This window comes from Andrographis paniculata, unplaced genomic scaffold, assembly GCF_009805555.1.
Source record: "Andrographis paniculata isolate CXL003 unplaced genomic scaffold, ASM980555v1 Contig43END, whole genome shotgun sequence".
NCBI lineage: Eukaryota > Viridiplantae > Streptophyta > Magnoliopsida > Lamiales > Acanthaceae > Andrographis > Andrographis paniculata.
This window is the reverse complement of record NW_026137577.1, coordinates 1,566,727-1,593,567: the sequence shown is the minus strand read 5'-3', so window position 1 is coordinate 1,593,567 and position 26,841 is coordinate 1,566,727. Positions and strand designations below refer to the sequence as shown.

Genomic DNA, 26,841 nt, shown 5'->3' with positions numbered 1-26,841 from the left:
TCACTGACAATTGATCCAATCCGCTTTCCCATTCATCAAATAAAAGTCTTTTATATAATTTTATATATTCAACAAATAGCATTTTGTATATCTGAGAGAAAAATCATCATCAGATTCCGGAATTGAATAATCATCCGATCCCTTTTCTTCAACCAGCAATTTGACAGATCCAGTAAGCATGTCTTCCTTTCCATTCTTTAATGTTTACCGCTTTGCGTATCCATACACTGCCAGACTTGCATGTAGCTAGTACTAATTAATATGGGTTTTTCCATTTTGAAGAATCGCGTTCTGATTTTGGGCAGGTTGTGATTTTCGTGTGCAAAGCTTGCGGATTGAGCTGCTTTGAAATGTCAATTTTTGACGGGCTTCCCATTTCGCGAGAGAAATCGGTGAGTTTTTCTATTTTTCCTGTTCTTTGTTTTTGTTTGTATGCGATTCTATTAATTTGTGCGTTTGGTGGCGTTTAAGTTTGCTTAATTGTAATTCGATGCTGTCATTAATTGAAATGAATAAATGAAAATGATTTGGACAAGGATTTGGATGTGTGCTTGTTCTTACCAGGACTGCTAAATATTGATTTTTGGTCCTATTTCCATTACTGTTCAAGAAGTGTAATATGTGGACATGTATGGGGAATCTTGCTGGTTAAGTAAGATTTATTTGGTAGACGCTGTGATTTTGTGTACTTGTTAGTTTACATTTATGTTTTTTTGCTACCCAAATTCTAAATTGAATCCTTTTATCATTTTGAAGGAATGCTTGCATTAGGTTCTTTACTAAATTTGAGCAACTTATGGTGAAGCTGAAGTCTGGAAAAATCGTCTTTGCACCTATATAATTTACTTTTCTTTATTTGAAGCTAAAAAATTGAATATTGCAGTGCTCTCCTATGTACCCAAAGGATCCGCTGTTGCATAACATATTTGCTTTGGAAAGTGTAATGACTAGAAACTGTTTTATGTGTACTTTGGGTTGCTAGATCTTTGTAAGAATATGTTAATCCAAGATCGTGTGCTCTGATATATTTTCAAATAATCTGAACGGACCATATCAAGAATCTCCATATTATGGCAGAAGTAAAAATTGTAAAAATCATAGGTGGCCACCCATTAAGTTCTCAAACATCGTTTAATTTAATTGGAAATATTGTACGGTTCTTGGGAGAAGATGCTAGCTTATACTGCGGGGTAGAGTTGGTTACCTTGCTATTGATATTGATATTCTATATTCATAATGTTAAGTTAAAAGGAATGTATAATCTATATATCTGGAGAAACATAAAAATTTCATGTACGCTCGCCCAATTTGCAAGACATGCCCTACAAACCTAGAATTTCGGACAGACAGACACTCATATTGTATACTTATCTTCCTGGCTTGTTATCACTTGTTTGTTTCATTTGCAAAGTTTTGTATGGTTTCTTTTTCTCAGACATTTGTTGCCAGTATTTCTTATGAGTATTGATTTCATAATCTATTGATAGAGTTCTGACTATTGAAGTCATTTTCGTCATCTTCTTCCCTGGTATTCACAGTATTTAAAAGAAGAACTTTCTAAAGTAGATGAAAGTTGGGCTGCTGCACGCTTTGATTCATTACCTCATGTCGTGCATATTTTGACATCAAAAGACCGTGAAGGAGAAGTCCAGATTTTGAAAGAGCAGAGCGAGGTTATTGAAGAAGTTGTTGATGAAGTTGTCCATGCTTACCATGGAGGTTTTAACAAAGCAATTCAAAATTATTCTCAGGTTTCTCCGTATTTATCTTTTATCTCTTCGTGTGATGCTCAGTGTCCCATGTTAATATGATTTATGCCTAGGTCCTGGTAGCATGTAGCTTGTTTGAGATGATTCCACTTATTTTTATTACATCTTTTTGATCATTCTGCATTTTACGGATATTTTCTTGCATGAAGTCGACGCCAACGGTAAAAGTAACTAACTAACTATGCCTTACATGGTTTATAGTTTTAGCTTCGTATATGGAGATCAATAATATGTGAACAGGATTAAAAGATATTTCCTTTTATCGTGTCAAGGGAAACTATGGCTTAATTCGGCTATAGTTCTAGGTTCTCATATGGATGCAAATATTATGCCAGTGGGCCTTTAAGTATTTCTGTCTTGTATAAGGAGCATTTGTAAAGTTAGTAGTTTCATATTTATGGGCCCAGTCCCCAGTCCAGGGGTTTGTACTCAAACTGCTACAAATGCATGTTCAACTTTTAGTAGTATGTGATTAAGTACACATATTATCCACAGGAATATAGGATTAACTTTAACCTAAGATAAAAATGTTTTTCATTTAATTCAGGCAATCAAAACGGAAGTGAAAACTAATAACAGAATCAACTGCATAACAAGTAGGCACACAGAAAGGGAACATAAAGAATTTCTGAGGAAAGTGTGCTCAAAGCTTAAAAGTCAACTTATTGGTGTTAGATTCAAACAATCAAAAGTATCTAATTCATTTAGTTATTCCTCTCAAATGCTTAATGGTGACTTATGTGAATTGCTAAGGATGCCCTCTTGATGTCTCCCACTTCTGAACATGATAATACCATTCTTTTATCGATCTACTAGACTATGTTGTTATTATTATTATTTTTTGACTCACCCGAAACATCTAATTGGTATTCCATTAATTCAGTTATGTAGTCGTAGTTGATTGCATTAAAATTAGGAGCAAAACAAGTGGAAGGAACAGTTTTGCTAGTCATTAAACAGTCGCCAGTTATACCACACTCAGTAATTATTTTCCAACCACTTAAATTATATAAATATAAACATGAATCATTTTGCAACTCAGAAACATGATTCACTACTCCAAAAATACCTGGTACACATCTATGAAACAAGGAAAATAAAATTTCAGTTGACTGTAAAAATTTTGAGTTGCTTCTAGAAAATCTGTTGGTTTTAAGGTCTTGTTGTGCTCAATAATTCTCAGGTGTTCGTTAGCAGATATCTTTACTTTCATCCCTCTGTGTGTTTTTTGTTTTTCCTTCAAATTGGATATGTATGCACAAATTATAAAGTTTGAATGGGTTTTCAGTAGGTGATCTTTCATTTTTACTTGCAAAATTTTCTAATCAGTTAGGTTGCTCAAATAAGGAATCTTAATAATTTGTCTGCATGCATTGATCAATCCATGTAAGCATTACCTCAATTAATGCACAATGTTGTTTGTTTCTCTCATGTGACTTTCTGTTGATTCTCAATTTCTTGTCGCATACTTGGGCTCCCTTTGACCAATCTCAAACATTAATACTCCTTGATTTTTGCATTTTTTACTCTATGATCAATTTTGTTATTTGGAAAGTAGAGGATATATATTATATAGAAACTAGTTGGAGTTACAATAGGATGAAGAAGGAAAACACAACTAAACACCAAAATGTCCAAATTTGACTTGGAAAATGTATTATCTAGTAGTCGTCAAGCGCTTAGACAAGGAGCTTTGAAATGAGGCATTCTTAGAGCCAAGCAATGAGATCCTCTCCAATTGAGACACTATGTTTTGCAAGGAAGTGAGTCGGATTATTTCCGCTTCTCGAAATGTGATGGAAGACAATATCTGAGTGCCTAGAAATGAGATTTCAGAGCTTGTTCAATTCAAAATTTAGCTTCCATGTGGTAGCCACATCGATAATCAAACCAAGGGCATTGAGTTATTTTCAAACAAGATTTTAGGAAGGGGACCAAATTGATGTGGAAAAAGGTGAAAATGTGGATAATGGCGATGATTTCTGCATCGTTTGAGTCTACAATGTCGATAGATTTGGACATTATGAAAATTACATGCCCAGAAATATCCTTACTAACTCCAGCAATGCTTGCAGGGCCTAATCTGACAAAAGCAGAACTGTCAAATGCTAATCTTCCATCAAACTTTGTCTGGAGGGTCCCAATCTTTGAGTCCAGCTAACTTATTGCTCTTTATATTTGGATGAGTGATCCCATGAAGGTTGTTCATTATAAAAATGGCATTGGAACATCTAGACGAGAGAGTTTTGTTTGATAACATTCACCAACCAGAAGAAGATGCAAAATATGACCCAATTTGTAGAGGATCTATTAACAATCATTTTCCTAAGTTATATCCAAATTCTTTCTTTTACTTACCATGTTTTCATTTTTCCCCACTCTTAGACTCATTGCCCACACAAAACATAAGATCTTTCAAATGCAAGAACTTTGTTCACTCCAAGCCATAGCATAAATACTATGAAGTATCGACTTTAGTGGTCTTGTATATGATGTCCAAAGGTCATCGAAAGTTGGATATTACAACTGTTTCCAACCCAAACTCCAAGGTTCCAATTGGGATATATCCCACGACTTGCAAATGTTGAACTAAGGTCCCGAGCCTAGATGAACCAAAAATTGGAAACACCAAATTCAATTGGTGGAAATATCACAAATGTTCTTGGTTATTATTTAGAATGGTGTTTAAAGTTTGGAGATTGGTTGGGTTATTATTTTTTCGAAATGAGAGTTATGGGATGTTTGGATATTTTTTGAGATTTGAGGATAAATTGAAATATGGTGTGATATATTTGCTTAAAAGTGAATTAAAAATGCGTATGGGAAGTATTATGAAAAATATATTCGAGATGGGCACCCTTGTACAAATTACATGGGCACCCTTGTACAAATGTAGTTCATCGAGATCCTCCTTTTAGAGAACACTTATCATTCTTCTTGATGATCACAATATATGGAGATTTTCGAGTAGTAGGTGTGGGGAAATCAGAGACTAGAGGAAAGAAGATTCTGTATTTCCACTTGATTTGAATTGATAATACATGGTCTTAAATAGAAGATTACAAGGAGAAAAGAGGGAAACAAATTAACTAATTCCCTCGATTAAGGGATTGACTAATTCCCTCAATTTAAGGGATTACAAATTGATTCTCCTGAGACATTTACAGAGCTATTTACAGCTCAGCTACTCTTTTGACACTCCCCCTCAAGCTGAGGAATAGATATCTTCCATTCCCAACTTGGATACAATATTATGGAAACTCGAACTGTTCAGCCCCTTTGTTAGAACATCGGCTAATTGTCTCTTTGATGGAACATAGGACATACATACTAACCCTTCATCCAGTTTTTCTTTGATGAAATGTTTATCAATTTCAATATGCTTTCTCCTATCATGTTGAATATGATTATGAGCTATATTAATAACTGACTTATTGTCACAGTAGAGCTTTATAGGACCATCCCATTTGACTCTCAAATCATCCAAAATGATCTTCAACCAAAGTAATTCGCATAATCCTTGAGCAATTGCCTTAAATTTTGATTCCAAAGATAACCTTGCCACTACATTCTGCTTCTTGCTCCTCCATGTCACTAGGTTACCTCCAAGAGAAGTACAATACCCTGCGGTTGATCTTCTATCCACAATGGAGCCAACATAGTCAGCATCGGTGTAGGCTTCCAAAGTAAGAGTGTCATTCCATTTGAATTTTCCCGGATTGCCTTTCAAGTAGTGTAGTACCCTGTAAGCAGCCTGAAGATGAGGTTCTCTTAGATCATGCATGAATTTCACTAATCATACTTACAAAATATGCTATTTCTGGTCGAGTGTGAGCAAGGTAAATGAGTCTGCCAACCAACATCTGGTACATTCTTTTATCAACATTCAACACCTGGTTCTTCTATAGCTTCTCCCAATTTATAGTTTGGATCTATTGGAGTAGAGATCGGCTTACACTAAATCTTCCTTGTTTCTGCCAATAAAGCAAGCACGTACTTTTGTTGAGATATGAAGATCCCTTGTCTGGAATATGCCAGCTCAATACTGAAGAAGTACTTCAATTTCCCCAGTTCCTTTATTTCAAATTCTTTCAACTTTAATTCATGCTTTTCTTTCTCATCATTTCTAGTCACTATGATGTCGTCCACATAGACTAAAGGAGCAGTCACTCCCCCTACAACCGAATGCTTAATGAAAAGAGTGTGGTCACCTTGGCTTTGTTTGTACCCAAATTCTTTTATAACTTTTGCAAATCTGCCAAACCATGCTCTAGGAGATTGTTTTAACCCATAAAGGGCTTTTTTCAGCTTGCACACCTTGTTACCTGTGTCCCCTTCAAATCACGGTGGGATGTTAATGTAGATTTCCTCATTTAAGTCACCATGGAGGAATGCATTCTTAACATCAGACTGTAGTAGTTGAAGAATTCTCACCGTGTTTATTTTTGCAACTGGAGCAAATGTTTCTTGATAATCCACCCCATAAGTTTGAGTGTATCATTTGGCTACTAACCTTGCTTTATATCGTTCAAGGGATCCATCAGCCTTGTACTTCAATGTAAAAATCCACTTGCAATCAACAAGGTTTTTCTCTTTGGTGTATCAACGATCTCCCATGTTTTATTCTTTTCTAATTCATTCATCTCTTCTCTCATAGCATCACTCCATTCCCCTTTTGACAATGCCTCAGCCACATTGTTAAGGATGGCAATGGTGTTCAAACTCACAATGAGTCCCTTTTAGGCTGGCGATAGGCGCTTAAAAGAGACATAATGAGAAGATCCAGAACATTTGTTGAATCAGAGGATTGTTCAATTGATTGAGTGTGTAAAGGTGGGTCAGAACTTACCGTGATTTCATTCTCCGAATCTGGATTGGATTCTTGGACTTGTGTCAGTTCAGGAACAGTCTTTCTCCTCGAATACACCTGAGGAGATTGTGGGAAATTGTGAGTGATGTTGGTTGGAGAATGAGATGATATGGGTTTAGTGACAGGGTCAGGTGAATCAGATGTGTCTGGTTCAGAGAACTCGGGTTCAGAGGGAACATGAGAGTTTGGCTTTAAGGACCCTGAGGATTCAGGTTCAACAACACGGGCTGGCACATGAGGAAGGTCAAGGGTTCTAAGTGGGCATAGAGCTATTTACAGCTCAGCTACTCTTTGACAGTAGGCTTCCAAACATCTAGTCGACATGCTGCCTATGTCACTCAATAGTTTTGTTGCATCTATATCGAATACTTCCCCTCCTAAGCTTGGATTCTTAATTCAAGTAGTTTCAATAATACTTTAGCACCCTACACTCCTTCCATATGTGACCCTTGATTTCATATTATATGTTCTATGTATTCGTTTAGTAGTCTCTAGTAGTAAACTGATTTAATAATTAAATAATTCTAATCATACTTGAAGTAGGGGGACATATCATTGACGTTAGATGTGAGTCACATGGACTTTACTATTTCACTCCTATTACATCCACTACTTATGTCACCATTAATTTTCTCTCCCTCATTTCCCAACACTTTGATTGTCCTAGCTTTCCTAAACTAAAACCTATTGTTACTTTTTTGTTTTTGTTGTTGTCTTTTGATTAACTTGTTTGCCTGGGCAAACAATCTCATACCTCATCTCCCAAGCAGGTTTATAATTGTGTTTCTATGCCCTTTGCATTAATTTATCATTATATTTGGATTCCTAGTCATATTCTATTGATTTTTGACTTTCGAGTATTTTCTCACTTTTGTAGTCGATTTTTAAGATGTATTGGCCTCTAGGCCCTCTACTTAATGAAAAGTCACTTTGAGTTTTACAGGGTGTTTTTGTTTGGGTGATTTAATTTGTTTTCCATTATTCACAATCCCCTTTTTTCATCCAAAGAAATATCAAATCAAATACCTAATTTTCATTTACTATATTACACTCAAAATCAATTTTACATTCAAAACTTTACACCAATTTCTATTTATATCACATCAAACAATTATTCAAATTCAAAATTTTACTATTCAAATCAAAACCCAAAATCAAATCACCCAAGCAAACACATCCAAAATTGTTTCTATAGTTTGTGCTGAGATAAAACACACTTAGACTTGTTAATTAAGATTCTTTGTAGTGACAATACTCTTGAATTACATTTTTGTCTCTATTGTTTCCATTATAATTATCCATCAATTTTCTTGTGCCTATAATAAATGGGATTTTTAAATAGAAAAATTTCCATCTTATTGAAACTATTTTGGGAGTTTATTCTCTTCTTGCTATGCATGGTTGAACTTTTTAATAATTGAATATTATAAATGCTTTCTTCAATGAGAATCTCAGATGAAGCAATCAATATATAGAGTAAGCACCTGATTTTGTTGCTCACGGGGATTTGGTCTTGTCTATAAGCTTCTCTTCTCTTTATATGGTTTAAAATAGTCCCTGCCATGTGCTTGGTTTGGCGGTTTAGTACGATTATACAAGAGTAAGGAATGATTAGATGTGAATCGAGTCACTCCATCTTTTATAAGCACACTGGAAAATGTGAGTGCTTGTACCCAATTGTCTATGTTTATGACATTGTCATCACTGGTCGTATATTAGGATGAAATTTGTGACCTAAAACTGTTTTTATTTGAGCATTACAAACTACGGATTTGGTGCCTTTTAGATATTTTCTTGTTGAGGTTACTTTCTTAACTAAATTGCTATTTCAGTACAAAAATATGTCTCAGATTCTAAGGGTCGTATTTGGATGTGTTTTCATCTGAGGTCTTGAAATATTCATCATATTTTTTCATCTGAAAAATATAACATTAATACTTATGTTTTATGTAAAATATTATATAAAAAACTTATTTTTCACTCTAAATATCGCATCAAATCCTTAGTTACTTTACATATAAAAAAAAAAAAAAAAAAAAAAACCATTTTAGTTCAAAATTTTACTTTTCTCAAACCACCTCTCGGGTGAGCTTTTGATGGATATTGGTCACTATGGGAAATTAGCTTAACTACCTTAGCTTCTCTCAATTGGATATTTTCTATGATGTCAGCTGTTCGTCAATTTCATCAGTATCCATGTACACACATTGGGATGCGGTTACATTTTATGGTATGTGAATCTTGGTCAAGGACTATTGTTTATGAATGAAGGCCACACTCGAGTTGTACTGTATTCTGATATTGACTAAGCATGAGTGACTTCCGACAGATATACATTAGAATGGATTTTGTTGACCTTAACCTTGCATCATGGAAGGGTTAGAAGCAAAGATCATTGCCATCTAATGAATTTGAGTATAACACCATGGTCTTAGCTCTTCTAAACTCAAGTGGTCACACATAACTCTTAGAACCAAAGTTGGTGCTATTTTGTTGTGTGTCCCCAATGACCAGCAAACCAAAATTGTCACAATTCTTAGAGTTTCTCATATTAAGTACATATACGACAGGTTTGGTGCATGCAATTTATATGTCCCAGCTAGAGGGAGAGTAATGAGTTTTAGCATCAGGCTAAGCCCATTGGGTTTGTATTTACTGTTATAACTGTACCCTCATATGTGTTTAAGAAAGTATTACTGTCATTTTTCCCAGAATAGATAGTGAGGGTGTTAAAAATATACTTTATCTATTTGTTTTCATGGTTAATAAATAGAAATGGTGAAAATTTTGAAAAAAATAAAAAGACTCAAAAGAGAGTAGAGCTTTGAACATAATGAAATAATTTTAGGGACATTTTGGTCTGACAATCTTTTTATTTTAAAAATGCAGTTTGTTTAGTGTGTTTGTTTGGGGGTTTGGATTTTGAGTTGGGATTTGAATAGTAAAAATTTTGAATTTGAGTAGTTGTATGATGTGATATAAATAGGTGTTGATGCGATGGTTTGAATGTCAAATTGATTTTTAGTATAATATAAAAAATGAAAATTAGGTGTTTGATTTGATGTTTTTTGGGGGAAAAAATGGGATGAATAGTGTATTTAAAATCCAATCCCCCAAACAAACACACCTTAATATATTATTTCTAAAAGTCAGTTTTTCCCTTAAATTTATGATTTCCAAGTATTCAGATACATTGCAGAATTAAAGTAGACTTATTAAAATTAATAAATTGATATATATATCTTTGAAAATGAACTTAGACATGTGTATTGTCTACTTTGTAATATGCTTATATAATAAAATTATATACGTAGGATATACTTTATATGATGAATATATTTTTATATAGAACATAAACAGCTACACTTCATGGACAATAAACATGTATATGATTTTTGTTAGTTTGTTCATAACATGTATATTATTGAATGAAACCATTCGGTAACCTTCTCCTCATCTGTGGTTCTAAACTAGTTCATATTTGGAGAATGACCTTCTGTTTTTTACTGGTTACATTTACAGCTCTTTGTATATGTCAAAAACTCAAATTCTGTAATCTAATTCCAATAAATTTGATGAACAAGTCCTAGTATATTTAATACTATAGGTAAATTTTAAAGATAGAGTATTGTATTTATTATTTATGCATTTTTCCTATACTACATTTGGATGAGAAACCTGGTTTTTAACTTAAATATTACTGTATATGCTTGTTTTTCAGATATTGCGGTTATTTAGTGAATCTGCTGAAAGCATTAAGACCTTAAAGGTTGATTTATCTGAGGGAAAGAAGCTTCTTGGTGCTCATAATAAGCAGTTGCATCAGTTTTGGTATCGTTCTGTTACCCTGCGGCATATCATTGCGTTGTTAGAGCAAATTGAAGGCATAGCTAAGGTTGATTTGCTCATGCAAAATTTTATGTTTTTACTCTCTCTCTCTCTATCCATATTTCTTCACTGTGTTTTACACTCTGCAGGTACCGGCTCGTATCGAAAAGCTCATTGCTGAAAAGCAGTTTTATGCTGCAGTTCAGTTACACGTGCAGTCAACTTTAATGCTTGAAAGGGAGGGCCTCCAATCGGTTAGTTGACTATTTGTTTTCTTTTTTTCTTTTTAGTATGAGTGATCGTTGTCATTTTAAGAATAAAAATATAGACAGTCCTGCTCATATACAGGCTTTCAAAGATTCCAAGGAGGTTGGAACTTAAGCAAAAAATATGTTTCTTGGATATTTCATATCCAACTTGCCCGTAAACTATTTTTTTGATGCTCAGATATGCAGTCTACTCCCTGGATAAGGCTGAGTTGAGTTCGTTGTAGATTTATGTTTAATTTGAATTTGGTGTGGGATTCATGCCTGCTTTACAACTTATTTTTCTAATGACCCCTAAAATATACTGTGTCAGTTTGATTATGTCTTCTCAAACATGAATATGAATGCTGTAGAAAACTATTAAGTACGAAGTATTAGGTTGAGGAACCAAAATTTTATTGAGGATTCTACATTTTAGTTTAAGTTGAAAGGAAACATTAGTGTTTCAATATTAGAATAGTTCTGATTATTTCAATGTACTGCATTATTATGCAAACCAGAACAATTCCGAATTGTTAAGATTTTATTGAATATTCTTTCTCCATTATATTTTTAAAAATATGTCTGAATCACACTAGTTTGATTCTGTTTATTTGATAATCATATCTAAGATGGTGATGTAAAGTGGTTTGCAAATAAAAGAGATCCTTATTTATTGAATAGAACGTTAACAAAGATAATTCAAGAAACCCTTGGACAAACTGAAGCTGAGAAGCTTACTCGACTATTCAATAACATTCTCTACTCTGACACTCAATACTGAACAAAATAAGATGATTAAACTCAATCCTAGAAGAATGCTAACTGTAGAAAAACTCAATTGTAGATCCTAATAAGGCATTTTGATTCATCCAAAGTGCTGCGCTTCTTTCATACGGTACCGAGTGTTGACAATCACCCTGCACCTGCTGCCCTAGACTGGTTGGTTGGACTGGCAGTCTCATTTTAGTCTAATATCACATGGTATTGGAGCCTAGGCTTTCCAACTTTTAACATTTTCTTCTATCCTTTTCTTTTTTTTTTTTTTGGAGAAAAATGATATATATTAATTCTTGGTGTAATCATGGATTACATGGTAGAAACGAAGAGCCTCTTGGAATTGCACAGAAACTAGAAATAAAATCAAATGTAGCTTATATGGTGAATCACAAAAGCCAAAAGGAAATCTCCCTGGTTCCTCAACGCCCCATGTAGCAAAAAAGCATGAGAGATCGTTTGTGCATTTCATGGGATGTATAACGAAGAGATTAGATGACATTGGGAAATGGAGCACTGCAATCAATGTATATCAAAGTTAAGATCCAGGGGGCTAATGCTCCTTGGAATCCAACATTCCAACCAAGCCAATTTTAGAGTCACCTTCAACAATGATCATGGGAAGAGTGGCCTATTTTTCCAATCAATAAGCAATAAAGAACTTGGATGATTGGCAACATTTTTTACTTATATGAGTTAGCAATGCTAATGGACTTGGAGAGAATAAAGCGGACGTGGCCTTATGGTCTCTGATCACCCCACTAATACCCGCCTGCCTCATATTTTCCCATCCCATTATATATATATATATATATATATATATTAACAACATCCATCATTCATCTACAGCTTTCGCTAAATTTTTTCTCACCATAATTTTACCTGGACGCTTACAGTATAGAAGCTATCTGTTGCATTTTTCTATATTTCTGGTCTTGGCAGATAGCTGGATATAGTCTATTGCTGCTTGGTCTGCTATGGGCACATATGCTTTGATTCTAAAACAAAAGGGCTTTGTTTACTTGTGAGTTTTTTGTTGGTTTTTAACTATACCAAAACCTTTCTCCAAAAAACATAAAATCAAACACCTTATTTTCATTTATTATATTACACTAAAATTTAATTTTACATTCAAAACATCTCAGCAATACATATTTATATCACATCAAACTATTTCAATTCAAAAATTTACTATTAAAACCCAAACTCACAACCAAGCACAACCTAGAAGATCAATATTGTACACGTCTGTATTTAGCCAAAAAACAATAATTTATTTGATGTGACTGTGTCCGGATACTGTGTGTACCTATATATATTTATCTCCCTATAGTATCAAATTATAGAAAATTAGTAAGAACAATATATGTTGATGTTCACAACACAATATGTGCATGCTTCAATACCTGTTTTCACAACTTTTTTTTTTTCATGGATGTATTTCTTTAGGTATTGTCTTATGGACATATTATATGTGACACAGGTTGGTGCTCTTCAAGATATTCGGTCTGAATTGACTAAGCTGAGAGGGACAATCTTCTACAAGGTTTTTGAAGAATTGCATGCCCATCTCTACAATAAGGGTGAATACAGGTGGGTAAACATTGCTAGTCTATGAGCCTCTAAACCTTTTTTCTAATAAATGTGCCAGATTAAGTATATACAGGGAGTAATTACCTTGCCTATCTGTGATAAGGGATATATATTAAATTTTGTTTGCAATTTATCCAACATGCTTTACTTTGATTATCCTGGAGATTGGCTTTCTTGTAGGAAGACTGTTCTTATATTTTTCTTTTCACCCCTTTTCAGTTCTAGCTAAGATGCTGTCTCTGCTTTATACTTTTTTATTGTGGCAGCTCAGTTGTCGTGAGTATAAATGAGAATGATGATGCAATTCCAACTTCCACAGCTGGTACATTTTCCTTGAACCATTCGCACACTCACTCTCGAAGAACCCGATCTATGAAAGTAGACAATGATCTTGTGACAAATGGTGCTGCAGATGGATTCCGGAGACCGGGCTCAATTGATGGAGGGTGAGCTAAAGTTTTACACTTCCACTGGTCATTTTTCCTGACCCTAAGTTTGGTTGGTTTTGAGGATTTATTAGTGAAGAAGGATGAAAAGATAAATATTTGAAAGTGTACTAGTGTGGTAATGACCAGAAAAAAAAAGTTTAACAGAAAATATGTTTCAATAATGTAAATTAATTTTCCTCTAAAAAAGGCTAGATAATTAGAAAAAGATGAAACTGTTATTTTTTCACAGTGCCACACCAAATTGTTTGCCACCTTTATCTATTCATCAATTTCTTGATTATTATTTGAAAATTAAAAGAGTTATACATGCATAGAGAACTTATTTGTTTATTTCATTTCATTTATGCTCCTTGAAGGGCCACTTAATTCCTTTCTAGTATTTCACTTCCTATGTCAGTATCTTTCAATGCACAAACTATACTAAATTTCAAATTCTCAGTTCCCTATTTTAAGTATTACTGTGTTCTTTCTTTTTATCGTTTTCTTTCTCTTCCACACATTTTAAAACAGTCTATGGCTGGTAATCTTTCTCTTAGGATTTTTTGTCTGCCTAGTTTTTTTCTGAATGTCTCTTGAGCTTCCCTGTGCATTGGCATCAAGAAGCTTCATTCATATTCGGTGTAGTTGAATTGGTGTTCTTACTCTCTTAAGTATGGGGACTTTTGGGGTGTGTTTACTTTGTGTTTTTAGGTGAATTTGTTTTTTATGTTAGGTATAGGAAATTGTGTCGGTAATATAAAAAATAATATTGTGTTGAATTGTTGACTTTGTGTGAGTTGATCAAATGTATATGTTATATATATATTGTTTTAATGTGTGTATATAATGTATTTCTTTTAATAATATTTATGAAAAATTGTACCATTGAAAAACACAAAGTGAACAAACCGTTTGCTCTCACTTGAATGAAAAATTGTTAATAATTTTTTTGAATGATTTATGTAAATGTGTTTGGGCACGAGTATCTTAAATATAAATCTATAGCATACAGAAATCACTTGAAGAACATATGGTTTTACAAATGGTATACATCTTATGTGAATATGTGCATACATTTTAAAATATTTCCTTCTATAAAAATCTATAAATGCCTTTGCTTTTGTTTCATATATTATTCATATTACCTCAGTCATAGCACAGCCGCATTAGGTTGATAACCGGTCATAAGTTTTTCACTTTTCAAGATACGCAGTCCAATTATAAATTTATGCTTTGTTATATGCAACAAGGGGAACTCCAAAGCACATTTACACCCTTAAAATTAAGATTGGCCATATTATGCTTCACATAAATGAAACTATTTTTTGTTATCTTCCCTTTCTTCTCCTATGCCTCAGTTCATCAATCAGTGGCTACATCGAGGATGGCATGACTGATTTCAATGATGATGCTGATGGACATACTCCTACAATGAAGGCAAATAATGGTGATACTGGCTCAAGGGATGTGAAAGTTCGGTCTCGTCAGATTCCCATCTGGCTATCAGATTCCACTCCTGATGAATTTGTTGTATGCGCTTTACTACTTTGAATGGCTCTTGTTGAGGTTACTTGTTCTTAGCTTTTAAATGTGCTAAATTGCTTGTGTAACTCAATACAGGAAGCAATGAGAAAGAGTGATGCTCCAGTTTTTGTGAAATACTTGCGGACTATGGTTGAGTGCCTCTGTGTGCTTGGGAAAGTTGCTGCTGCTGGTGCTATGATATGGTATGTTATTAAATATAACTACAATTTATCTCTCTTCAATAATTTGCAGCTACACATGGCTACTATGCTGTAACTCATGATTTTATATGTTTTAGTGTAAATGAATTATGCTTTGGAGATGAGATAACAGAATTTCTGTGCCCAACTGGAAATTGATCATCTGAAAGATAGCACAAAAACTGGGAACTAGTTAGAAGAAACAAGTTGAGCTGTTAATTTAATCTTTCTTGTTTGTTGAAACTAGTTACTTTAAATTTTACAATAGTCATTTGATGACGTAAGTATAGTATGAAAACCCAAAAGTTATTAGTTGATTCTCAACCACCACCCATTTATTAAAAACTTTACATACTAAAGGGATCATGTGCATAGAGAGGAACATGTTAAAGCAGGTAAAACTATAAACCATAAGATTATGTCATTGAGTTCCTAGTTACATGAAATCTATTACTTGAACACGAACTGAATTATTTGCCTACTTATCTATAGAAACCTACAGTTTATTTGAATTTTAAATTGTGTTATATGATAATAAAATAGTTCTTGATGTAAGTGAGATTACAAATATATAGAAGTCTATTTAAACCACACCAATAAACTCTTGTCTATCTAAACTATACAATCAACGCTCTTCCTCAAGCTGTAGTATATATATTTATCATACCCAGCTTTGTTACAACTTGTTAAGAAGGTTTCTGGGATTCCAATTTAAAACCAATTGCTATTAAGTGGAGTAGTTCTTTCACCCTTAGAAGGCAAGGGAGACCTAACATTTTGTGGGATATATTCAACACTCTCCCCTCGAGATGATATCATCTCAAAATTCTAATCAGAATCAATACCCAATACGGGTATCATGGTTTTAATACCATGTTAAGAAGAGTTATGAGGTTCCAACTTAAAACTAATTGGTATTAAGTGGAGTAGCTCTTCACTCTTATAAGGCAAGGGAATCCCAACATCTTTTCCAATGTGGGATATATTCAACAACTTTTCCCTGTATTTTTTCTGCCACTGCCTGAATTATAGTGAAAGTTAGCATTGTTTGGTTGTTGCAAGTTTTTTTTGTTTGGTCTAAAGCTCGAGCTTTAGTAGTCTTGAATCTGGGATTTACTGTCTTTGTGTGGTGTAACATGAAGCCTACAAACAACAAACTTACGTGGCAAGCATTATTTCAAAGATATTTTCCACATGCTTTTGGAGCCATAGCTACCAGTATCATGCTTTCTATGGTTATCACTCAAGTAATGGATCTTTTGTGATACTAAACTACCTGGAAAATATGGATGCTTTGGTTTCATACCTAAAAGCCAACCAGTTTAAGTGTCCTAACTCATATTGTTCAAATTGTATGAGATTAGAAGAAACAAGCCACCTTGCTGGCATTTTCCCATCAATTTCAATGCTGCTCTAACTTCTTGGTTTTTATTTTTTAGCCAACGCTTACGCCCTACTGTCCATGAAATTATTACCACCAAGATCAAAGCTCAAGCAGAACGTGCTGCAGGAAAAAAGTCTGGTCTTGGTCACACGTCCTTGTCCACATCATCAGGTCTACGATATCTGAAAGGGAGGGTGGAGGGTCATCACTTACCTCAACAAAAACGTCTGAATGGCGTATCAACCACAGGAGCTTTGTCAGCAACAAGCCCTGTCTCTCACATGATGTCTCCTTCTGGTGCTGCCCAATTTGCAGCCAGGGAATTACTTGATTCTATACTGGATACTGTTGTTCAAATATTTGGTATGAGATTGCAATTTTTTTGGAAATCTATTTTTTTAAGCTTTCTTTTTCCTCATGTTGGTATAATATTCCAGAAAACCATGTCATTGTTGGAGAGCTACTTGAATTGAAATCTTCACAACAAGTTAACCTGAATACGCCAAAAGCATTGGCTGGAGAGATTAGTTGGAATCATGATTCGGACGCTTCTCATGATACTGGAGGTTATTCTATTGGCTTTTCCTTGACTGTTATACAGGTTTTTCCTTAACTTATATTCTAGTAGTTAGATTTTGTGCTTCAACCTCAATTTGGGGATAGACCTGTTTAGCTGTATTACTATGTCACCCAATGCATGATGACAGAGTGAGTGCCAACAACTTATATGTGAGATCCTGCGAGCAACTCCTGAAGCCGCATCTGCAGACGCATCTGTGCAAACAGCTAGACTTGCTGGCAAGACCAGTCCCTCGAATGAAAAGAGGCAAGTAAACATTATCTTATTCTTTCATCTGATATTTTCCTTCCCTTTGAAGGTTTACCTTATCTAGGCATTTTCTTTTCTGTACACCAGCCTTATTTCTACGGCTTGGTGTTTTATGTTTTGACCATTAATTCATCTTCTGTTATCCACATTTTAAAAACTCTTGTACTTGTAGTAAATGCTGTGGCATGGTGTTGACATGAGTTTCTGTTACTATGGGAATCTATGCACTTTTCAGCTTTTATGGAATTGTGTTGAAATGATGATCGATGTAGTGGTATCCAATGAGTAACTTAATAACTTTGATTTTGTCATTGACCAAAAACTTATTTGAGCGGAATGGTTATTCTTTTAGAATGCTTGTCCTCAAAATTGTAGTGGGCATATATACGATGTGATTTGCTGTTAGAATCACTTGTGGTCCGATCTCCAGTACAGTTATGTTAATTGTTTTGGCTTACAGTGATGGATCAGACGATGGCCTTGTCTTCACATTCCGCTTCACAGATGCTACTGTTTCCATTTCTAATCAGGGTAAGAAGGAGATGTACTGTCAGTTCCTGCCCTGCTTCATTCAATCTTCCACCTTTGATGTTAGTGAAATGGCTTTATTGTTCTTATGCTAATCCAAAAATCATTCTGTTTTTCCATGATGTTGGGTTGACAAAGTTATATATCAGTGCTTTGATAATCACTATTGTGTGCGTCAATGCTATCGTGTGTGATAATAAGGAAAGCTCTTCATTTTGTCATGAGCTTTACCGAGTCACTTTACATAGGGACTGATCTTCTTCGGCAAGGATGGAAAAAGGGCGCCAGTGTACACCAGGAAGGATATGGAAGTGGAACTGTGTTACCCGAACAAGGGATATATTTAGCAGCATCATTGTACAGGCCAGTGCATAAGGTATGACTCGGCAGAAGGAATTAAATTCCCCAGTGGACCATTTTCCAGGTTGCTCTAATAGAAATGTAAATTACTATTTCCTTATGTTTCCCACTTGACATGTGCAGTTTACAGATAAAGTTGCATCAATGCTCCCCCAAAAGGTTTCCCAAATCAGGCAAGCACATTCAGCACCATCTTATAACTTCTATAGCATATAATTGCATTGATTTGTGTGAATGCTGTGGTGACTTCTGTACTATGAGCTCCAGTCAATTTTCAAGTTCCTTCAACATTTTCATTCACAAACCCAGTGCAGCAGACGATTTTCTACATATTAAAATGGTGTAGTTAGAACACATACTTTTGTGGGGTGTGGCGGGGAAATTAACTTTTATGATTCTGCGAACTTATATGATCCTAATTTAAATTGGTGATTGACATCAGTTCTTTTCTTCAAATAATGGTGACAATGTCATGACTCATGGTAATTTGTTAACTTATTCGATGCCTCATGTAAGTGGAACTTGATTTTATATAAATATGTATATATATGGGAATTGTGTTGTATTTCCCTTGAATTGGCATGAATCAATTTAATCCTAAATACTTACCTTGTTTTGGTACAATTGAAATTAAGGGTTGAAGATGAAAGTGGCATTCCTATAGTTGTGATATAATTACTGAACATTGCCAAATTGTCATGGTGTTTTTCATGTATAATGACCCACAAACATGAGAGACTGATCATCATTGTGTCCTTTTGGCCTGATACTTATATATTTGATTATTCCCCATCTGGACTGCTATTCTTTCCCTTTTGTATGTTGTAGGCTTAAGTGTATCTTTTGTCACCTGAACCGCATGCGCTTCTTACTAAGTTTGGAAACCTCAATGGAGATTTAGTAGCCATTATATTTGAGTTATTTTATTTTTATGATAATATTTTTATTGTTCAGCAGAATTGGGCCTTTGTTGAGTAGGAAAGCATTAGTGCTGAACTGAGATACTCCGCCTTATGGCTGCTAACTTTTTGTGTGTTCCACATGATATTCTATGGACAGTATAGAAGGAATGAGATAGGCGGGCTTTTGTTGGATGACAAATGTATAGGACATAGTTTGAGATGTGCATTTTTGGTATACACAGAACATAATAGAGTGCTTTAACTTCCAATTCCTCTACATCGATCAGCCAACCGAGCAGTTAAGTCAAACTGGTATATATGAAATTTTTTAAATTTACAAACATTAAGTGCGTCTCCTTGTTCTACTGTTGCTGTTTGCAGTAGTTGAAAGCTTGGCTGGAGTCTGTCAACAAACTTCAGAAAGTAAATATACTTGTTCAGGACACAAGATTTACTAAAAGTTAATGGTTGAGACGTACTGGCTTCATTGGATCCCTTTATTTTCGTTAAGAGATACAAGAATTATGTAGCTTGTTTGATATGAAGTAGTTGCTTCATGATTTTGAACCTATCTACACTTTTTATGAAAATGGAAGCTCTTGTGCAAATCCAAATAGGCATTAATCCATGGCTCCATGCTATTTGTATCATAATTGAACCTTCTAAAACATGATTCCCGGTTTTTCTTCTCTGAGCTATCCTAACCTCTCTTATTCTGTCAAATGTTTCCAGTAGTCTTTTGTTTATTTTTGTATGTGTAATCTGATTCTGCATAACCTATTCATTCGGTGAAGAACTTGTATTTCTGAACCTTACTCATTTCACTTTTATAGCTTACAGTACATCTTTATGCTACCATTTTTGCCTCATACTGGTGAATTAAATTTTGCAGCAATGATGGGTTGCTTTCGTTTGTGGAGAACTTTGTGAAGGATCACTTTTTACCAACGTTGTTTGTAGATTACAGAAAAAGCGTACAGCAAGCCATATCAAGCAAGTCTCATGAACTTATTTTCTTCCTGCCAATAATTGAATAATATCTTTAATCTCTTTGTTTGATGAGTATGTTATTACTTTAGTCTAATATGTTTCAAGTGTCAAATGTAGTTGTTGACTGCAATATAGTAGATTCAGTATGATTTGGGTCTTCTGGGTGACTGCTTGTGATAGATACACCATGGACACCAGTTTACAGCATGTGAAGCATTGTGTAGATGTAGCTAAGCCTCTAGAAATCTAAAGCATGAAGTCTAGAGTTCAAATCTAATCAATTATAGTATTGACTTTTTTCTCCCCTGAAATCTTGCAATATGAATTGAAGAGACTTTCAGCATGGGTGTGTGTGCATTTTTTTGGAACTCAAATAGAATTGCTATTCTTAACTCATGGAATTATTCTTTTGAAGGTAGTTCATGCCATAAGTTTAATAATCACTGTTGGCCGCACCTAATCAAATTTCATTGCTTGCCATGGTGCATGGGCACAACACAGTGCGCTCATATTGAATCTCACTGGAATTACTTACTAAAACATATCTATTCTACCAACTTATCATAAAACTAGAAAGAAAATCTGTGTAATAAATTAACACTTGTAATCTTCAATATCTACTTCAATAAACAAGATAATAGGTGTTCAACCTTCAAGGTATGCACCAAATTCGGTTTTATTAAGTCAAATAAAACACATGGAACTAATTTAACATTGTATTGAACTACACTAGTGGTGGCTTGAACCAGACTGCTGTTATTTCTTTCATCATTGGAAAAGGTTTAGCTGGTGCTATTTATTTCATGATGAACGGTATTATATTCTTAGCATCTAAATGTAATCTATAAAATTTCTATTGTCAGTTTTAATGTTATTTACTTTATATTTCTAGATAAAGTAAATATAGGGGTTTTGGTGATTTCAACAAGACTTTAGCTATTGTAAGCTGAACCATGTGTAGTTAACATAATCTCATTGCATTGAACATGCTAGGAGATGCTTATGTTCACACCGAGAGCTTTAATGGCGTTTAGATCCTAAACCCTAAACCCCCAAGTGCAGTATGTGTAAATATGGTGAACAATTCTGATATGTTTTCTTCTTTAAACAGGTCCAGCTGCATTTCGCCCACGGGCTAGTGCAGCTGCTTCGTATACTCCATCAGTTGAGAAGGGGCGTCCTGTCTTACAAGGACTGCTGGCAATAGATTTCTTAGCAAAAGAGGTATTATTGATGTCATATTAACTGTAATGATGGGTCACAGTAATATATTAATAGAAACAAATGGTTCGTGTCTCTTACTATCCCATGCCAATTTGTCTAGGTACATGGGTGGGCTCAAGCAATGCCAAAATTTTCTGGTGGTCTAATTAGCTATGTAAAAACTTTCCTTGAAAGAGCATATGAAAGGTGTCGAACATCATATATGGAGGTTTGAACCTTGCCCTTGCTATCCCTTTATTCCAATTTTTAAGTATTATCTAAAAGATCGCGTATGTATTCTTTAATTTTGTCTTACCATGGAGAAAAGCATGTTCATACGCATTCTTGTGTTCATCCTCTTCTCTTTTTGATTGTTGATTTTATTGTTATTCCTTATGACACTTGGATGCATGCTGATTGTGATGGGATCGATATGCAAAACAACCTTTGGATACTCCTGTATTTCTTAATAGAAGAAATTGTAATCTTAAGTTTGGTTTGAAATATTAGCATATGTTCCTTGACTGCTTTGCATGTTCATCTTGATTAGATGACTTTCAAGGCTTCATGCTAACATAAAAGGTGATTATCTTAAAATATCTTTAACCATAAGAGGTTGTTATTGAAAAATGGATGCAGATATCATAGACGAGATACTGTGCAAACTGCAAAGCTTCAGATATCATCTGAGCATTAGTTACTTTTCTTATATTTTAATTCCTGGAACTCTGTTGGTTGAAATACCAGGCTGTTCTTGAGAAGCAAAGCTACATGCTCATCGGGAGGCACGATATAGAGAGGCTGCTGCGACTTGAACCAGCAAGTGCATGTTTACCAAATTCAGCAGATTATTTTGGTGAAACATATGGATATGATACAGAGTCTTCTGATATCGAAAATCAATTAAGTGATATACTACTTAATTTGAGGCCTATCAAGCAGGTATTCTTAGTCAGCTTATCTGTACATAGAAGCACAGATGATATGTCAGGTTTTAGTGAGAATGGATGACCTTAGACTAATTTTACATTTGGTTTATATATCTTCAGGAGAACCTGATTCATGATGATAACAAACTTATTCTATTGGCTTCATTGAGTGATTCATTAGAATATGTTGCGGACTCAATAGAAAGGTAAGTTGCCTGTTATGTTGCATTAATAAGGTTATTTTGTCATCAGGTTTTGGCATCTAGGAACCCATCTCTTACTTTGCCTTTTGAATTATGGTTAGATAGTTTAGATGGTTAAAAAGGTGGCTTTATGACATGATGTGTTAGTTGTTGTCCTTCTCAGGCTTTACCATTCATATTACTCTATTTAAATTTATGATATCATGTACACTTTATGTCCGTCCTCCCCCCGCCCTTTTCTTTTAATAATCATATCCACCATCAAGTGATGCTTTGTGGATCAACGAACATAAATTCCAGAATTATATATGACTATATGTTTGAAATCTTTGGAGATGTTAATAATCAGATTATAGACAAGGAGGGTTAATTTTCCGTTGGAGGGATGGTTGGTGCATCTGACTTGAAGAAACTGAAAAGATTGAAACTGCTACTATCCATGTTAACGTAAATACGTGCAGATGTGATGATTTTACCCTAATATGGTAGCTCAAGAGCTCAACTGTTGTGAATGACTCTCAAGCTTCTAAGTGAATATGTAATATGTGAAAGCAATTGCAATGGATGGAGTTGATGGCATTCTGTGACTAATTAAGGATATATATATATATATATATATCAACTTATGTGGTGTTTTACATTTTCCTTCTTATGTACAATAGGCTAGGGCAGTTATCTTCCACATCAGATGATCATTTGGAAGAAAATGGAATGCCGAAGTCCCATGATGGATCTTTAAGAGGTCTTGCATCATTTGCTGAAGAGTATAGAAGATTGGCAATTGATTGTCTTAAAGTTCTTCGGATAGAAATGATGCTGGAGACAATTTCTCATATGCAGGTACATGAAATATTGTCTACCATCAAATTGTTATAACAGCAATTTCTCCATCTTGCTAACAAGTAGCTGTTTTCATTAAGTAATAATTTATGCTTTAAAAAATTGTGAATCAATGTAGGAAATGGCAAATAGGTCTTACATGGACGACCAAGATGCAGAGGAGCCTGATGACTTTGTTATATCATTAACTTCCCAGGTATGTTATTAATTGTGACAATTAGTTGGATTCTGTATTATTGTGTTATTAGACTACAGAATCATATCCAGAGTCCAGACATTGTCAAAAAGCTAGCATTTAACGGTTATTTATAAGTTGTTTTAATGCGACACTGACAGTTAGCACTCACAGTATTTTTCTTACAGGATTCATTCCATTCTTACAAATAGATGGAAATGTGTTTTTTCATTCCTAAAAGCATGTTCACAGTAACAAATTACATGTTGAAATATACATAGTATTACGACACTAGACCAAATGAAATATCTAGAAACAAACTCAAAAGAAGAAACTATAAGAATGCAGAATAATCCTCTTCATTCCTAGTTTGATGCTGACTTACTTTTAATCTTGGGAAGTAATAGAGTTATTCTCCAGGAAAGGTTTTGTTTGCTTCAAACGTTTCATCATCCAGCATTTATTAATAATTTTTCTCCTCGACTAAGCTCACAGTTCACAGTGCATGTGGCTATAGGGTTTTCGTTATTTGTTTTACTTTTTTCACCCAGTTGAATTTATGTGGTCACAAACATCTGAATTATCATGCTCTTTTCAGCCTATCTGAATATTCATTAAATTTACTTGGCCAATGTCCATGTCCTCAGTGGTAATCAAATGTGAGAATGTTACTGTATTCAAATGAGAGATTCCAGTGTCACCTTAATGAACCCATTTAACTTGGCTCTTGCATAGTGAACTCCTCCGACCCATCCAAAAACTGATGCATATAAAAATAAAAAGGGATCTGAACTGAAACTTTACCTATTTTCTCCCACTTCTCTTTAGATTTATGGAAACTCTACTTCTCAGGGAGACAACTTAGTGCTTCAGAGAAATCAAATAGGATTGTGTGTACTAAAGACTGCAAGCTTGCAAATATGTGTTCCCGGAAAGGTTTTTTGATAACTACAGAGAAAAGACCTGTGCAATCTGTGTGGATTGAGAGTGTTCTTGTTTGTTCATTTTACTTGGATTAATTGCATCTAATCTTTAATGGAAGAAACAGTCCCCTTTCCCCTTTTTACATCAATTCCACGACAATAGTTTGGTGAGGTTGTGAATTGATTTAGGTTCTTAAAATGACCTACTCCTTGTCTACATAGATATCACGCCGGGATGAAGAAATGGCCCCATACGTTGCAGATGTGAAAAGAAATTACATATTTGGAGGAATATGCAGTATTGCAGCTAATCTGTCATTGAAGGTTTGTTATCACCTGTGCTTATATTAAATGCATCCACAAGACTCTGGAGAAGCACCAATTCTAGTTCTTAGATGTACTTACGATGAAATCATTAATCTCTTCTAGGTTTTGGCTGGAATGAAGTCTATTGACCTCTTTGGAGTTCAGCAGATTTGTCGTAATTCAATTGCACTGGAACAGGTTTCTTATCCTTGTGCTCTCTCTCTTTCTTCTTCTGGGAGCTACTAAAATATTTTGGATGATTCAATCTGAAATTTCAGACAAGTAAATCTATGCTGAACATGTTTTAGACAAGCTATAATGATATTTGCATTCAATATGAGACTAGTAACTATGTTACTTGAATAAGCATGTATCGACAGTCTAGTAGATGCTGATGCCACATCAAGATTTCCTCTTACACACAAAGTACTTGATTAAAGCCTTTGCCTCTAACACATGTTCATTATAAGGAGACTAGAAGAAAATTTTTGATTTTCCATCTCAAGAGCTACTTTAATACCCAGTTTTTAAAATGGAGGTTAATGAAATATGCTGTTTGTAGTCTTGGTCAATATATAATTTGTATCTCCGAAGTCTATTGCTGAATGTTCATTAAACTAGGTGGATTGCTTGAGTTCCCTGTTGATGTGCTTTGAACAAATATTTCATTCATTTCCCATTTCTTGAAAGCATCACAACTGATGTAATCAATTTTCTTTGTGCTCATATTTAGGCTTTGGCAGCTATTCCTTCAATCGACAGTGAAGTTGTGCAGATGAAACTGGATCATGTTCGGACGTATTATGAATTATTAAACATGCCCTTTGAGGTAAACACTCCCCTCTCTCTCTCTTTCTCTCTCACTCTCTCTCCCTACCTTCGACACTTCTATGGCCTTCACAGGAATCATATTGGATAAAATTTTCAATTGATAAAAAATTTACTTTGACCTTCCAGGCACTGCTTGCATTCATTTCAGAACACGAAACCCTCTTTGCGGCTGCAGAGTAAGTTTATTCAGCCATTTTAGAATCTCTGGTGTCTAAATGTCACAATCATCTCTAATCCAACGAGACATCCGGCTGCAGGTACGGCAATCTTTTGAAGGTACAAGTCCCAGGCAGGGAAATCCCCGATGATGCTATGGATCGTATGGCGGAGATCATACCCCTCTAAAGATGACGAAAAGCTATCTCTCGTTTATTAAAGTAAGCACCTTCTCACATCAAACGAAATGTCAGTGGATGAAATATAAGCGAAGGCGAAGTGAGAAGCAAGCCGTATGAGTTCGAGTTTATATTGCGAACTTGTGAGCAATTATTACATTAATTTCTGATATGTTTCTTCGATTTCTTGGATCAGAATGGTGTCCATCCAATTCTGTATATTGTGGTGTGGAGGGATTTTGATGAGGATTTTGCTTTCTAGATGATGATGATATTGAGAAATATGAGTGTTTATCTGGAGTTGCAGAGAGTGTTTTACAGCAGAATGAAATAGTTGGTGTATGTTTTTGAAGCAAAGTGAAGTGATGAGATATTATTTATTTATGTTTGCCTTGTATGAATATTGATTAATTCTTGCTTGCTGCAGTTATTGGATGTGTTGTAAAATATGGTACATTTTAAATTGTGCAATATATTATATGATAATATAATATAAATACCATACATAAGAATATCACAATAGTCGATACAATATATATTATATTTGATTTCATTACATACGTTATATTAACAAAGTATATATGATATATAAAAGAATAAAACAGGCAATAAGCATGTTAAATTGTGTTTGATATGTTGAAATGAATAATTACTATGGTGTTTATTATACCAATTCAGCATTCTAACATGTTCCTATACATCAAATATGCTAATGATATTTTTGTAATTAAATTGTTCAACAATTATAAGTTATATTTCCTTAGTTTAGACATTTTATTTGTAATTTACAAAGAAAATATCTATAGATTTGGCATATTGGGAAGAAGTATATGTATTTTTTGTTATCATCACTTTTATATTATATGCAT

The 26,841-nt window shown here is 34.4% G+C and overlaps 1 protein-coding gene across 6 annotated transcripts; it reads left to right on the top strand.

The window, feature by feature from the left end:
• On the top strand, positions 1–26,356 carry LOC127251218 (exocyst complex component SEC8). Of its 6 annotated transcripts, XM_051274827.1 has the most exons (28): positions 1–172; positions 306–392; positions 1,539–1,751; positions 10,361–10,534; positions 10,617–10,721; positions 12,973–13,082; positions 13,349–13,404; positions 13,495–13,528; positions 14,869–15,040; positions 15,131–15,237; positions 16,674–16,981; positions 17,056–17,219; positions 17,326–17,444; positions 17,908–17,978; positions 18,224–18,351; positions 18,459–18,508; positions 20,130–20,230; positions 21,339–21,451; positions 21,552–21,659; positions 22,178–22,372; positions 22,480–22,565; positions 23,225–23,402; positions 23,521–23,598; positions 24,723–24,824; positions 24,930–25,004; positions 25,540–25,635; positions 25,764–25,813; positions 25,895–26,356. In XM_051274827.1, exons 2-28 carry the CDS (start codon positions 351–353, stop codon positions 25,980–25,982), a joined length of 3,123 nt encoding a protein of 1,040 aa, XP_051130784.1. In that variant the 5' UTR covers positions 1–172; positions 306–350; the 3' UTR covers positions 25,983–26,356. The 6 variants fall into 6 exon arrangements, with proteins under 6 accessions (XP_051130784.1, XP_051130781.1, XP_051130782.1 ...); XM_051274824.1 differs by having other exon boundaries at positions 2–172; positions 13,349–13,528; XM_051274825.1 differs by having other exon boundaries at positions 2–172; positions 283–392; positions 13,349–13,528.
• The last annotated feature ends 485 nt before the right edge of the window (positions 26,357–26,841 follow it).